General features: G+C 47.8%; 1 protein-coding gene across 1 annotated transcript in view; it reads right to left on the reverse strand.

The window, feature by feature from the left end:
• LOC139268998 (uncharacterized) overlaps positions 1 to 13657 on the reverse strand; it is a 175329-nt gene extending 161672 nt beyond the window's left edge. Inside the window, exons 1-2 of the mRNA XM_070887920.1 lie at positions 11406 to 13657; positions 9073 to 9237 (exon numbers count right to left, since the gene is read on the reverse strand). Coding sequence (XP_070744021.1) covers positions 9073 to 9237; positions 11406 to 13613 — 2373 coding nt within the window. The 5' untranslated portion in view covers positions 13614 to 13657. The remainder of the gene's footprint in view (positions 1 to 9072; positions 9238 to 11405) is intronic.
• Positions 13658 to 14065: the final 408 nt, after the last annotated feature.

Here is a 14065-nt window from a genome sequence, read left to right on the forward strand (position 1 = left end):
TGGCAACGAATTTTTAAAAAAATCAGTGCGGTGTACAAGAGGACAGGAGCGAGGCAATAGAATACACAATAAAATACCTTTTTTTCCCCACAGGGAACTTTTTGGAGCAAGGGAAGAAGATTTCCGGGCCGAAAGGATTGCTCCCCACCGGCTGGACCTGCTGCAATCCCGAGCCAAATGGCCCCCCATGCGAGTTGAAGTTCGGGAGCGGGAGGGCCATTCAGCCCGGGATTGCAACTGGTCCACCTCGGGGTAGGGAGGAGTGGTAGCCGCGGGTCCAGCCGGGGAGAGGTCCTTTGTGGCCGTTTTGGCAGCGGTGGGGTAGCAGTTCTTTCAGGGGAGTGGGCTTCAGCTTGCTTCAGTGTCTCTGGTTGCCCTGGTAACTTCAGCTTTTCGCATATTCCCAGAGAGTTTTTAGCGCAGACTTGAAGCCCCCCCCCGACTAACTTCGGAGAGCACTGCGCCCAATTCAAATATTTCTTTGGCAAAAGTCCCGATTTTTTTTTTCTGCCACAAACGTACACAAAAAATCGTACATTAACATACGGTGCGGGCACCAAAAATCCAGCAATTGGAAAATAAGGGCCAAAGACTCTCTTTAGGACTAGAACACTGCCACCTGGCGACAGCACCATGCAGCAGCACCCGGCAGGCCACGACAGTTTAAAGACTTGGGGGCTGGAATTCACCGTCCCTGCCAAGGCGGGGTTTGGGCGGCCGATTGAAAAAAAAATCGGTCGGGTGCTTTTCCCTCCTCGAGCCATATTCAGCTCTGGGGGCGGAATTTGAGCGGTGTGCACTTCCGTCGGAAACGGCGCGGTGAAGCCGCACTAAAGAAGGGTTTCCCGCGGTGAGGTAATCAGCGGGCGGGCAGCAGGAAAACGGCCACCACAGCCATTTTCACCAACAAAAACAGAGGATTTCTTCAGGCCGTGCCCCAGCGAGATACTCGAGTCGGTGCTTGAACGCGACACCGCTGGAGTTTTGCCCTTTGGTACGAAAATAGTTTCATTAATTTTTCATTTGAATTTAAAGTGCAATAAGTTGCATTCATTGTTTTGACTTCATTAAACGCGCTGAGTGCTGCTCAGAGGTTTTGACAGACTTTTGTAGTACATTCACTTCTGACTGTTTAGTGGAAGCCTGTGGGCCTCATTGTGGGCTGCAGAGACCTGCTTGGCAGAGTTCACCCTGAGGATGGGAGGAGTGTTGGGAGGGCGACACCTGGTACACCTGGTGAGACGCAGGGTGGCACGCAGGAGGTGTCACCATCAGCAGCGTGCAGAGGCACCGGGCAAGAGGGCAGCAGCGATGGCTGCACAATAGAGAGAAGGGCGTGCTGACGTGCGCAGATCTGCAGCTCGAGAGGGTGGCCAGGAGGCTGAGGGATACTGCCCCCCCACACCCCCCCCCTCCAAATATTGGGAGAGGAGCCTTTCCAGCAAGAGCTTCCACAGGAGCCCAAGAATGAGGAGGACCAGGGAAATGGCCAGCAGGCAGCTGCCAGGGGAGGTGACCAACAGAGACATGTCGAAAGGAGTCCTTACCCTCAAAGGGTCTACAGACCTCAGTTCTCCTTCCTCCAGCTCACTGATGAGCAATGCCTGCGAAGGCTACGATTTTGGACAGAAATACTGAGGGAGCTCTGTACTGTCATGCGAGAAGATCGACAGCCTCAAACACGGCTCAGGATCGCCCTCAATGTGGAGACCAAGGTGACTATCGCCTTGAAATTTTATGCCACGGGGTTCTTCCAGTCTGCCACTGTAAACATTGGCAACGTCTCCAAATTCTCGGCACATTGGTGCATCCGGCAGGTCACAGGCACTGTACAGGAGAAGGGTCCATTACATCTCCTTCCCGATGACAAGGGACAAACAGGTGGAGCGGCAGGCCAGATTTGCCCGAGTGGCAGGCTTCCCGAGGGTGCAGGGTACCATTGACTGCACACACATTGGGCTGAGGGCACCACATCATCACCCCAAGATCTTTGTCAAGCACAAAGGCTTCCACTTGCTGAATGTGTAGCTCGTGTGTGACCACCAGCGTCTGATCCTGGCAGTTGATGCAAGGTACCCAGACAGCAGCCATGATTCATTCATTCTGCGCCAGACCAGTGTGCCTGCCGTCTTCACTGACCCAAATCAGGATTGCAGTTGGCTGCTTGGGGACAAAGGGTATCCCCTGTCCACTTGGCTGCTCACTCCACTGCGGACCCCCAGGACAGCGCCAGAGCATGTATACAATGCCACTCATTGTGCCAGCAGGTGCATCATCGAGCATTGCATTGGGATCATCAAGCAGAGGTGCCTGGACCGCTCTGGTGGCACCTTGCAGTACTCTCCTCAATGGGTCTCCATAATCGTCGTGGTCTGCTGCATGCTGCACAACCTGGCCATCATGAGGGGACAGATGCTGGAGGTCGAGCCGGCAGCACCACCTGAGGAGGAGGAGGAGAAGGCACAGCAGGAGGAGGAACCCCTTCTCCACCGAGCTAGGAGGCGTCGTTCCCATTGCCACCCTGGAAGGGAGGTGCAGCTACGTCTCATAGCTGCTCGCTTCAGATAATCCATCCACACATGACCCTTCAGCTCCCACTTTCAATGGCCATCGTAACGCAGAATTGCCCAGTCCCAAATGAAGCACCTGGCCAGATATATGTGTCAAAAATAAAGATTTATCCAAATCACTGCAAAAACAGAACATAAAGGACAATATAATAATAGTTATCATTTTTTTACCCCTGTGCATCTCACGATAACACCTGTTATGCGCGAATACCCTGACACTACGCCTATCTGTCATCCCTGTGGCTGCATCATGGGTCCGGGAAGGCTGCTGTGGTTGTTGTCTGGGATCGACAGCTGTCCTTCTCGGACGCCCTGGAACACCTGTGGGCTGAGTGCAGACTGGCCAGCAACCTCCTGGGAGGGTTAGGGTTACTTGCAGTACTCTCCTCAACGGCTCTCCATAATCGTGGTCTGCTGCATGCTGCACAACCTGGCCATCCTGTGGGGACAGCCGCTGGATGTCGAGCCAGCAGTACCACCTGAGGAGGAGGAGGATCCCCGTCGCCCCAGAGCTAGGAGGCGTCGACCCATCGCCACCCTGGAAGGGCCGGGTGCAGACTGACCAGCCTCCTGGGAGGGTGTGTCCTCACATATATGGCGGTGCCCGACACCTCCCCTGCAATCTCCCTCCATGCATTATATACTGGCGTTCTGCCAGATCTCCCCACGTCAGGAAACAGTAATCTTCTTCTGTCCTCCACACCGTCCATCAGTGTCTCCATCTCCATATCAGTGAACTTGTTGGCTCTCCTTGCACCTCTTACACCGGCCTTCCTTCCAACATCCTCCCCCCCCCCCCCCCCCAGGGCCTTGCTGCAAGTCCAGGCCTTTAAAAAGGCCAGGGAGCAGCTGGCTCATTAGAAACCCTTACCTGCATGCTGAATTTCTCAGTGGTGATAACGCTCAAATTAAGACAGCCACACCGCTGAAAAATCCACTTTGGAAGGGTTCATTAGCGCTGGAACCCATTTGTTCACTTCTGAGGCTGAATATGGGGCGGCTCAGCCACAAAAAATTTCTGTGCTAAAAAAGTGGGGGGAGCACCAACTTTCCAGCAGTGCTGGATTTCGGGCCCTTGCACTTATATAGTGTTTCACGGTCTCAGCGAGTCCCCACAGTGTTTTACAGTCAATGAAGTACTTTTGGAGTGTAGTCACTGTCGTAATGTAGGGAACATGGCAGGCAAATCGTGCACAGCAAGCTCCCACAAACAGCAATGTGATAATGACCAGATCTTCTGTTTTTAGTGATTTTGGTTGAGGGATAAATGTTGTGCAGGACACTGGGGATAACTCCCCTGCTCTTCTTCAAAAATCTTTTACATTCACCTGAGAGAACAGACGGGGCCTCAGTTTAACGTCTCATCTGAAAGACAGCACCTCCGACAGTGCAGCACTCAACTCAAAAGTTAAAGCAGTCAAAAGAATTCCCAAGAAAGCCATTCTTAGCTCAGTTAACAGAATCAAAACAAACTTACATTCACCCATCACATCATCTTATTGTCGCTTGATTTTTTTCAGCTCCATTACCCTACCCTTTAAGACTATTTGCATGAGGATGTCCTTCCTGACATCTGATCTTTCACTAGTTTACACCTGTGTGCCCTTGATCTAATATTCAGGCACACCTTGGAAGTCACTATTGTAATGTAGGAAACTAATGTAATGCTCTGGATTTACCTCATCAATTCAATGTTTTGTATACCTCCATGATGTCCCCTTCCTTTCAAGTGCTGCTACTTTTCCAGCCTTTCCTAGTATCTGTCCCCTAATGCGAGCCTCGTAGCTTCACTCTGCCCCATAGTTTCAACCTTTCTCATGCTTTGGTGACCAAAACTGAAGAGAGTACCAAAGGTGTGGATTCAAAAGGCACCTGAATAAACAGAATAAAATACATATTCCAGACACAGCACATCACAGTAACATCACAGACTGATCTTTCGGACAGTAGGAGATTGTTCTTATGCTGGCTAAAATCAGTGCCTGCCACATTGCATATTCTATTAATTCTATTTTTCAGCTGCGTGTAATTTTACTGTCAAGACAAAATAGCTTTTACATTATCTCTTTCTCTTGTGAGTTTATCACAGCAACGACTACCTGCATTTATACAGAGCTTGAATGTAGTAAAATGTTCCCTGGTGCTTCGCAGGAGCGCAATCGTGACACCGCGCCAAAGAAAGAGACGTTAGGACAAGTGACCAAACCTTGATCAAAGAGGCAGCTTTTAAGCAGTCTCTTAAAGGAGAGAGAGAGAGATGGAAAGGCGGAGAGATTTATGGAGAGAATTCCAGAGCTTGGGGCCTCGAAGGCTGAAGGCACGGCTATAAACGGTGGGGTGGAGGAAGTGGGGGAAACACAGGAGGCCAGTGTTGGAGGAACGCAGAGATCTCAGGGGTTTGTGGGACTGCAGGAGGTTACAGAGACAGGGAAGGGGCAAGGCCACGGAGGGATTTGAACGCGAGGATGACCACTTATCTCAACAACAGGGAAAAATAATTGTGACTATAGGACCATATATGTGCCTGTCAGTGAAGCTACATCTCTCGGCCAAACTAGTTCAATATTACCACGGGTTTCATGCTCCCATCTGCTGGTAAGAATAGACATTGCATCATACACAAGGCAGCAATCAGGAGTTGCCAGACGACAGGTTCAATGCCCCACCTCACAAAATTGCTGATCTCGGCCATACTGCTGTGGGGAGGCAGAAACAAGCAGAGGATCATGCTCTTGCCCACAGGGAGAGAGAGAGCAAAGAAAAATAATTCATGACCGGAATTATCCTGTGTCACCCCTTGGCAGCTAATTTCGAGCAGCATTGGAAGCAGGTTGTTATTGCACCCTCTGGGATAGGGCTACCTAAGCTTTTATATTAGTGGGTCATTTAGTGCACACCATGGTGCCTTGGAGGCTGCATAGAACAGTTAAAGCCATTAACTTGCATATATCTCAAATTGCAGGCACTAACATGCCTTGGTGTTCTGAATATCAATGAGGCAACAGTACTTTCCAAAATCTCCAAGCCTCAAAATTTGAAACAAGTCAGCTTGGGGTCTGCAATTTAACACTGACAGAAAATCTAAAGGTAATGGATGGGGGGGGGGGGGGGGGGGGGAATAAAAAAGGCACACTGGCAGATTCTCCGCTCCCCGCCCCATAAACTCATTCTTCTAGTTCCAGCCTCCAACGAACTATAATTCATTCTGAAACATGCAAGACGGCACCAAGACATCACAATACACATTATACAGCAGCCTCCAACAACCTGTGTTCTGGTGAGAAACAGCTATGGAATGGAGGCTTACACAACATAAACCATGCAAGCTGTGGCAGCCACAACTCACTTGTGCACGCACCACCGATGAGTTATAAAATTAGTATCACTGTTTATTTTGTCTAATCCACTGGCTCTGATGCATCCTCTCTTGTCATCTTCAAAAGGAAAGTCGAGCCGAAAGCAATGATCTCACTGCAATCCCAGCTGTATCTGTTGTTCCACATATAAACTGCCTGAACCCCTCGATTATAGAGGTCAGCCTGTAGCTGACTCCAGGGTGCCCATCGAGGGGCAAAAAAACAAATATTATATGCCACAGTATTACAGCAAATCAAAGGTTCTGGTCACCACATTGCACTGGAGAGGGTGCACAGGAGATTTACGAGGATGTTGCCAGGACTGGAAAATTTTAGCTGGGAGGAAAGATTGGATAGACGGGGATTGGAACAGAAGAGGCTGAGGGGAGATTTAATTGAGGTGTATAAAATTATGAGGGGCCTGGATAGAGTGGATAGGAATGACCTATTTCCCTTAGCAGAGGGGTCAATAACTAGTGGGCACAGATTTAAAGTAGTTGGTAGAAGAATTAGAGGGGAGATGAGGGGGAAAAAATTACCCAGAAGGTGGTAGGGATCTGGAACCCATGACTTGAAAGGATGGTAGAGGCAGAAACCCTCATCACATTTAAAAAATACTTGGGTGTGCACTTAAAGTGCCGTAACCTGCAGGGCTATGGACCAAGAGCTGGAAAGTGGGATTAGGCTAGGTAGCTCTTGTCGGCTGTTGCGGACACGATGGGACAAATGGCCTCCTTCTGTGTCTTATATTTCTAAGATAGGACTTATTACGGGACCAGAATGAAGAAAGAGCAAAATCAGTACTTAATTTGCAATGCGCAAATACGTAAATATATTCAACACGTTGTACACTGTTGCCTGTGGCTCCAGTGAACAGGCTATTAAAGGTGCAATCACTACTGTACATGAACTTTAAAAGCTGACATGGACATTAAAAGCTTTCTACAACCCAAACCACATCATTATGCAATACACGGACTCTCTGCTCTGAAGTGCAGTAACAGCATTCATTTTGAGCATGGAACAGGAGTCACAATTCATACCAATATGTTTCCTCATTCATATCCAGATGGTGATCGTACCTATAGCTTGAGTTAATGTCATGGCCAGTATTACACAAAGGCTCACTCCGATTTACCATCTACCTTTATTAAACCATAACTCTTCACAACCTTTTTAACAACGCTCACTGAATCAACAAAGACAATTCCTGTAAAACTGCAGACAACAAACTGTACAGTAGAATTCCTCCACAAAGTCAGAGCATATAAAATGTACCCCCACCCCCACATATCACACTGGCCTCCCTTTTCTAACCCCCAACATACCCTTATTCTGCATCAGCGACAGCTCAAAATTGGCCAAATACTCAGGACAACTGCAAATGCAAAATGATAATACAGTAACAGTATTGAGGATTTATTAGTGCCCATATCCTCAAAGCTTCACGCATTATGTTCTTATGTTCTGACCTTTCCCGGAGACTGTGTACAAATGTGAATAATTGCAGTTTCTGTGTCGAGGAGATGGGAAACCAGTTTCCGAATTATTCTCTGATCCCGAAGTGACGCCAGTCAAGACTATGTGGACTACCCCCTTTTCTGGAAAGAAGTCTTTTTCCCTTTTGCCCATTTCATCCCCTCCTCTCCTGAAGGCACTGGTTCCTTGCTTGTTCCCACAGTATGTTGCTCTACCCACATCTGTTGACCTTCTGGTGCCTCATTCAAGTGCTGTTACTCATGTTTGAGTGCCGTCAGGTTATTCCACCATAGAGGCATCACTACCGTGCCTGATTCTGTCCTCAACCAACAGCCAAACACATACTTTCCCCCCAATTAACTAAATGATGCCACTTAGGGCGGCAGTTACAATTGTTTAGGGATGGTAAAAAAATGGCCGGGATTCCTGGTCCTTACTTTTTTAGTAAAAGGGTTTCAGTTAAGTTTGGTCCAATTCATTGTGCTAAACGTCCATCATACTTCACAAGCCACATGCTGGGCTCCCCAATGGTTCAGAGAGTTGATCGAGTGTGGAGCTGAGCCACACACAGCAGCAAAGGCTCAGGCGTGCTGCTCACTCTGTGCCGGGTTGGCTGATCTCAATGGGTAAATTGTGACTGGGGAAGGGAAGCAGAAGGAACATAAGAATTAAGAGCAGCAGTAGGCCATTCGGCCCCACGAGCCTTCTCTGCCATTCAGTAAGATCATGGCTGATCTTCTACCTCAGGCAGGGTTCCTCTTCCAGATCACTGCAGTAAGTGCATGTGGTTGACGATTCGGGGAGGCGAAGATCACGCTCAGTTGTAATGCCTTTAGTTGTCAAATGGCCTGTGAGCATTCAATTGTCAAGACTTGCACATGACTAGCAGTCATCTCGGGCAGGTACTGGGGGCACACAGACTTCATGGAACCCCAGCAAGAAGTCAACTCCTTGGGGGGGGGGGGGGGGGAAGAAAGAGAAGAAAAAGTTGCCATGGTAAAATAAAAAACGAGTACTGCACATAAAAGCCTAATTGGCACTAAGTACAGCATGTTCTGTGACATAATTGGTTCCCGAGAGCAGGATGCCCATCCTCATCGACGTGAGCCCTTACCCAGAGAGCATAGCACCAGTCCGCATCAATATCAGTATCCATCTGCCCAGAGGGCATGGCTCCTGTTCCCGTTATCAACACCATCTGCCCAGGGAGAAGAGTGTCCGTCCTCATCAATACCAATGCTATCTGCCCAGAGATGGGGCTCCCGACCTTATCGACACCAAAGTCTGGGACATCCAACCTCATCAACATCAACATCCTCAAGAGCAGTACACTCACCATCGCGGACATAATCACCACCTGCACTGATCGCAGGGAAACTTTCCTGAGTGACACAGGCTCAGAGAGCAGAATGTACATACTTATCTGTATCACTCACACCAACAGCATGCCAATCATCAACAGTGGCACTGACAGTGTGTCCATCCTCATCATTACCACCGACAGCTCGCCAATCATCACCAACAGTGGCACTGACAGTGTGCCCAACAGTGGCACTGACAGTGTGCTCATCAACAGTGGTACTGACAGTGTGCCCAACAACAGTGACACTGATAGTGTGCCCATCGTTATCATCACACCAAACATGAAACGATTCCAGCTCCCTTACCGTTTTGTGCTCGCGCCGTTTCTCCTGCTGCACACTACGCCTGGAATACTCTTTCTTCTCATTTTGTTTCTTGGTCTTTAAGGCTGACTGGATCATATCCCCAATTTTCCCCTGCGTCTTGCTTGGGAGGTCCACAGATTGATCCCTTTCTACACAGTGAGAATCCTATTATATACAAAGCAGGGCTGTAATGAGCTACTGAAGGAAATCCCATTTATATTGCTCATTTTATGGCAAAACCTGATGAATGCCTCTCCCCTACTGCCAGCAGATATAAAATTAGGCATACACAGGTGCAACTTGTATTTTATTCCCATTGGGTGCTTGTCACGGCTCACAGTCAGAATCTTTGGGTATCGCAGCATGACTCGGCACGGAAACATTGATATGCAGTGTCACACACGCAGAGGATACATATTTGAGCCATCAGTCCACTCAGTTCCTGATCTATGTTATATTGAAAGGAAGGGCTGCTGCATCTCTGCTATGGGGAGGGGGCAAAGGGGAAAGACATTAGACAGGGAATACCATTCCTGGATAAAACATCATCCTGCACCCAGCAGCCACCCAAGAGGCTCCTGCATTGACAGGGTTTGGAAACAAGGCAACAGAAATGAGAAGCAAGGACTGTATACATGTTTGACCTGCTAAGATCTCTGCCAATGGAGGGAGTTGTCTTATTTCTCAGTCACTGAGAATCTCTCGCAGCAGGAAAGCCAAAAACCCACCCGAACCTTCCGACAGGTAAATGTTCAAGCTACAACAAACAGATATAATAAATCTCTTTGGCAAGGGAGTGCTGGGATGTGAAAGTGCGGGATGATAATAGCACCAGTGTTGTTGGGTTTATATCTCAAAAACAATCATTCTTTAGAAGTTATTTATGCAACTCTGGTAAATATATTCGTGAACAACTGGTCGATGACCCATGGCATTGCATATGGGTAGTTAGGACCTGTTGAATTTTTAAGGTCTAGCAAGGCTAGAGGTGGGAGATAATGGAACCAATTTGGGTGAAGGGGATGGGGAAGGGGAAAAAGGCAAATAGAAGGGTAGGGGGAAAGGAAGAAAGTGGGTTGGAGGAAGGTTGGGGGGAGAGGGAAAGGAGTAGACAGTGGGGGGAGGGAGACACAGGGAAGAGGCAGATGGAAGAAGAGAAGGGAGGGAAGAAGGGGGAAAGGGAGAGTGAAAGAGAGAGGGAGAGGGAGGGGGAAAGAGGAGCGGGAGGGGGAAAAGAGAGGGAGGGGGAAAGGGGAGGGGGAAAGAGGAGAGGGAGAGGGGAAAGAGGAGAGGGCGAGGGGAAAGAGGAGAGGGAGGGGGAAAGAGGAGAGGGAGGGGGGAAAGAGGAGAGTGAGGGGGGAAAGAGGAGAGGGAGGGGGGAAAGAGGAGAGGGAGGGGGGAAAGAGGAGAGGGAGGGGGGGAAAGAGGAGAGGGAGGGGGGAAAGAGGAGAGGGAGGGGGGAAAGAGGAGAGGGAGGGGGGAAAGAGGAGAGGGGAAAGAGGAGAGGGGAAAGAGGAGAGGGAGGGGGGAAAGAGGAGAGGGTGGGGGGAAAGAGGAGAGGGAGGGGGGAAAGAGGAGAGGGAGGGGGGAAAGAGGAGAGGGAGGGGGGAAAGAGGAGAGGGAGGGGGGAAAGAGGAGAGGGAGGGGGGAAAGAGGAGAGGGAGGGGGGAAAGAGGAGAGGGGGGATCTCTGCCTGTGTGTAAATCTCTCTCTGAATCAGGCTCTCTCACTGGGAGCAAAATGAAGCAGTTGAGAATTTTTCATGTCAAAGTTTACCTCAAAAAAGGTTCTAAAGTACCAGGTTGTACTGAAATCATTTGAAAAATTCAACACACAAAGCCTGTCTGTAGCCTCAGGGAAAACATGTTTTGAGTTACAATGAGAATCATACTGATCCAGGTTGTATTTTTTTCCATAATGCAAATGGCCTCATCCTAAAACTGCAGACATAGATTGATTTTGAAGTCTCTGGGAAGATGATCAAACCAGGCTCTTGTGAGAGACTGAGGCCTCAGAGTAAAAATGTAAACCAAGGCATTCAGACACATCTTGCGATATGCAAGATTTTATATTATTTATACTATATATAGATGGTAAAGGTAGGTAGCTAAATGTTATGCAAATTGCAGAATCGAACCTTAGGCAATGTAAAATAGTATTTCTACCACTGGCAAAATTAGAATTATAGCACGGAAGGCGGCCATTTGGACCGTCGAGCCCCTGCTGATTCTAGCACCAAGGCTCCTTTAACTGATTACATTAAAATAATGGATTTAGTTGCCTCCTTTGCATAAACATAATACTTTTGTAAGTACATCAATCAATGTGCTTACCGTCTCATCATTCGCCTTTGACAGCAATGCGCGCATCAAATTCTCTGTGACACGACTTTGAGGGCCACCAGTTGAGTAGCTCTTTCTTCCTTCGTGGCCCCTGGGGTTTGAGGTTTCTTCCTGACTCGCTAACAGACCGTCGACTGCCTTCTGCTTCTGCCTGTGAATTTCCAAAGACTTCGACTTCTTCGTCTCTGGGACAGATTGGCTTAGATCTTTTGGATACTTATTCGCGATCTGAGGAGACTTCTGTTCAGATTCCTCTTTACGGCCTGCTGGTCTGTTTTCTACTTTTACCTGGTGCCAGTCATCGACTGACATCTCAACATGCTTTTCCTTCTCCGATACAAGGTGTGACGAATCATGGACTGACCACTTTGAGCTGGTCAAATAGTCCATGATACCAGTTTTACCATCAGGGCGATGACCATCAAACATTTGGGCTGAACAGTCCCTCTCAACAGCAGTTACTTTAGACTTGCTTTCTTCACCCCAGTTCTTCCTGTTCCTTGGCGTAGGTTCACTGCGGTCATCCTCTTTAGGTCTTCCCTTGTCTCTGCTCTCATCAGACTTTTGCCGATCAACATGGAGCTCAAGCTCTTCCAAATCACTGCGCTCTATATAGGCTGAGGATGGTCTGCTTTTCTTTTTCTCATGCTTGGACCGTCTGGTTATGTTGGCAGGTGCACTGGTGTAAGTGTCTATTTTGTTGATTTGCTTACCCTCTGATTTCTCCCTATTTGAACGAAAGTCGTACTTTTCCAACTCATCGTATTCGTTATAGGCTGACAATGGTCTGCTTTTCCTTTTCTCAACCTTGGCAAGCCGCTTTAAGTCAGCTGTTGCACTGTCACAGGCATCGCCTTTCATTTCTTCGTCGGGGCGTTTCTTCACCTGATCATTTTTCTGGGAGGTTTTTGCTTCACGTGAAGCAAATGACGAGCTCATTTGAATTTTCGTTGTTGGAGACATGCCATCAGCTGGCTTTGAACTAATGGTCTTTTGGACAAGCTCGACAGGTTTCGATGTTTCCTTTTCATAATCGACCATCAATGCATCTAGGTCAAAGATACGATTGCAGTGCAAACCCTTTTTATTAAATATATCAGAAGTATCTATACTTTTATCTGAAGAGGATGATATTGCAAGGCCCCAATCAGAAGATTTGATCATCTTTTGGGTGCCTTCTACTCCATAAACTTTTTGACGAGTATTGGAACGGTGGTTATCCTTCTTATCATGGTAATGAGAAGTCTTTGATTCTTCATTTTTTCTTTTAGATAGTTCTTTTTTGTAATCTACCATCAAAACATCAAGGTCTAATACATTATGCTTGTTACGGTTAAAATTGTCCCTGCTCTTTCTTGTCTTCTCCTCAGTGTTTGCCATTTTGGACTGTTTCACAATCGGTGTTACTTGGCTTTCCTCTGAAGCAGCATCCTCTCCGTTTGTCCACGGCATGTTGAGAAACGCTTCAGTCAACAGAGTTGTTTTAGGTTTTTCTATTGTGGGCATTTTGGGATAACTTTTAGAGGACTCTTCAAAGAAACCGTCTTTCGATCGATTAGCTGACCGACTGACAGAGGCGGACAATGGCTCAGACGTATATCTGTGTTGGGCATAACTAGTCTCAGTTGAACAATCAGAGACTTGGTCTGTTGTAAAGATTGTAGAGTTGGGTTCCAAAGAAACCATTTTCCTTCTCTTATCCCTCCCTTCCTTTGGCAGGACCTTCCCACAGAATTCTGCTGTTCCATCGCCTTGCAGCCACCCTTTTGCTTCTTTACCTGCTTCGACATCGTCACTGCCCTTTGAATCTTTCACATCAATGGGCCCAGCAGGGGGCAGTAGTTCCTGGCTGGCAGCTTCATTGTATTTTCTCGAACTAAAATCTCTGAAGCTGCCTTTTGAAAGAGTTAATCTTTCTGTGTTATTGTGTGAGTTGAGCAGAGTCGTTCTCAATTGTTTCTTTCCAGCTTTATCTGAATCCACTTTGGCGGCGGTTAGCAGCTCAATATGGGACTGCTGGTTTCGAACAGCTTTCAGCACCTCATTGATTTGGGAATTCGGCGCAGTGGACGGTGTCTCGAGAATGGAGGTGTTCTCAGCTGGAGGTGGCCGATTCCAGCGCCTCCTTGCATCGGAAACAATTTCCTCAAGTTTTGTTTTGTCAATGGTAGAATGTGATTTCCTAGAGCGGCGAGTCATGACCTTGTCTTCCGATGTTGTAGGGAGAGCGCGACTGACTGCTTTTTCACTTGCACTCTGCAAGTTATCAATTTTACCATAGCTTGTAGGCAATAGCAAACCAGAATCATTTTGTTCAGCGATCTTTGAGGAAGGAGTCTTTATTGAAGACTCGGAAACTCTTTTATCCTCGGTTTCAAAATAAATCTTTTTTCTCCCCTCTAGCTCCAAAGATTTTGTTTTATTGGTCCCTTTATCCCCCCGAATCACCTCGGCTGTTTTCATGGTAGTGTAATTCTTCAATCCAGACTGGGCAGTTTGTTCTGATCTTGTGTCTTTGTCAAAGCAGGAATTTGCTGAGTAGGAGGGATCTTCTGAATGTACAGACTCTGGTACCTTGTGACGCTGGGCCTCATTTTCAATTATGGAGACTCTTACAGCTTTTATGCACAAATCAGAGTCCATCGATGTGG

This window comes from Pristiophorus japonicus, chromosome 8, assembly GCF_044704955.1.
Source record: "Pristiophorus japonicus isolate sPriJap1 chromosome 8, sPriJap1.hap1, whole genome shotgun sequence".
In the NCBI taxonomy this organism is placed as follows: domain Eukaryota; kingdom Metazoa; phylum Chordata; class Chondrichthyes; family Pristiophoridae; genus Pristiophorus; species Pristiophorus japonicus.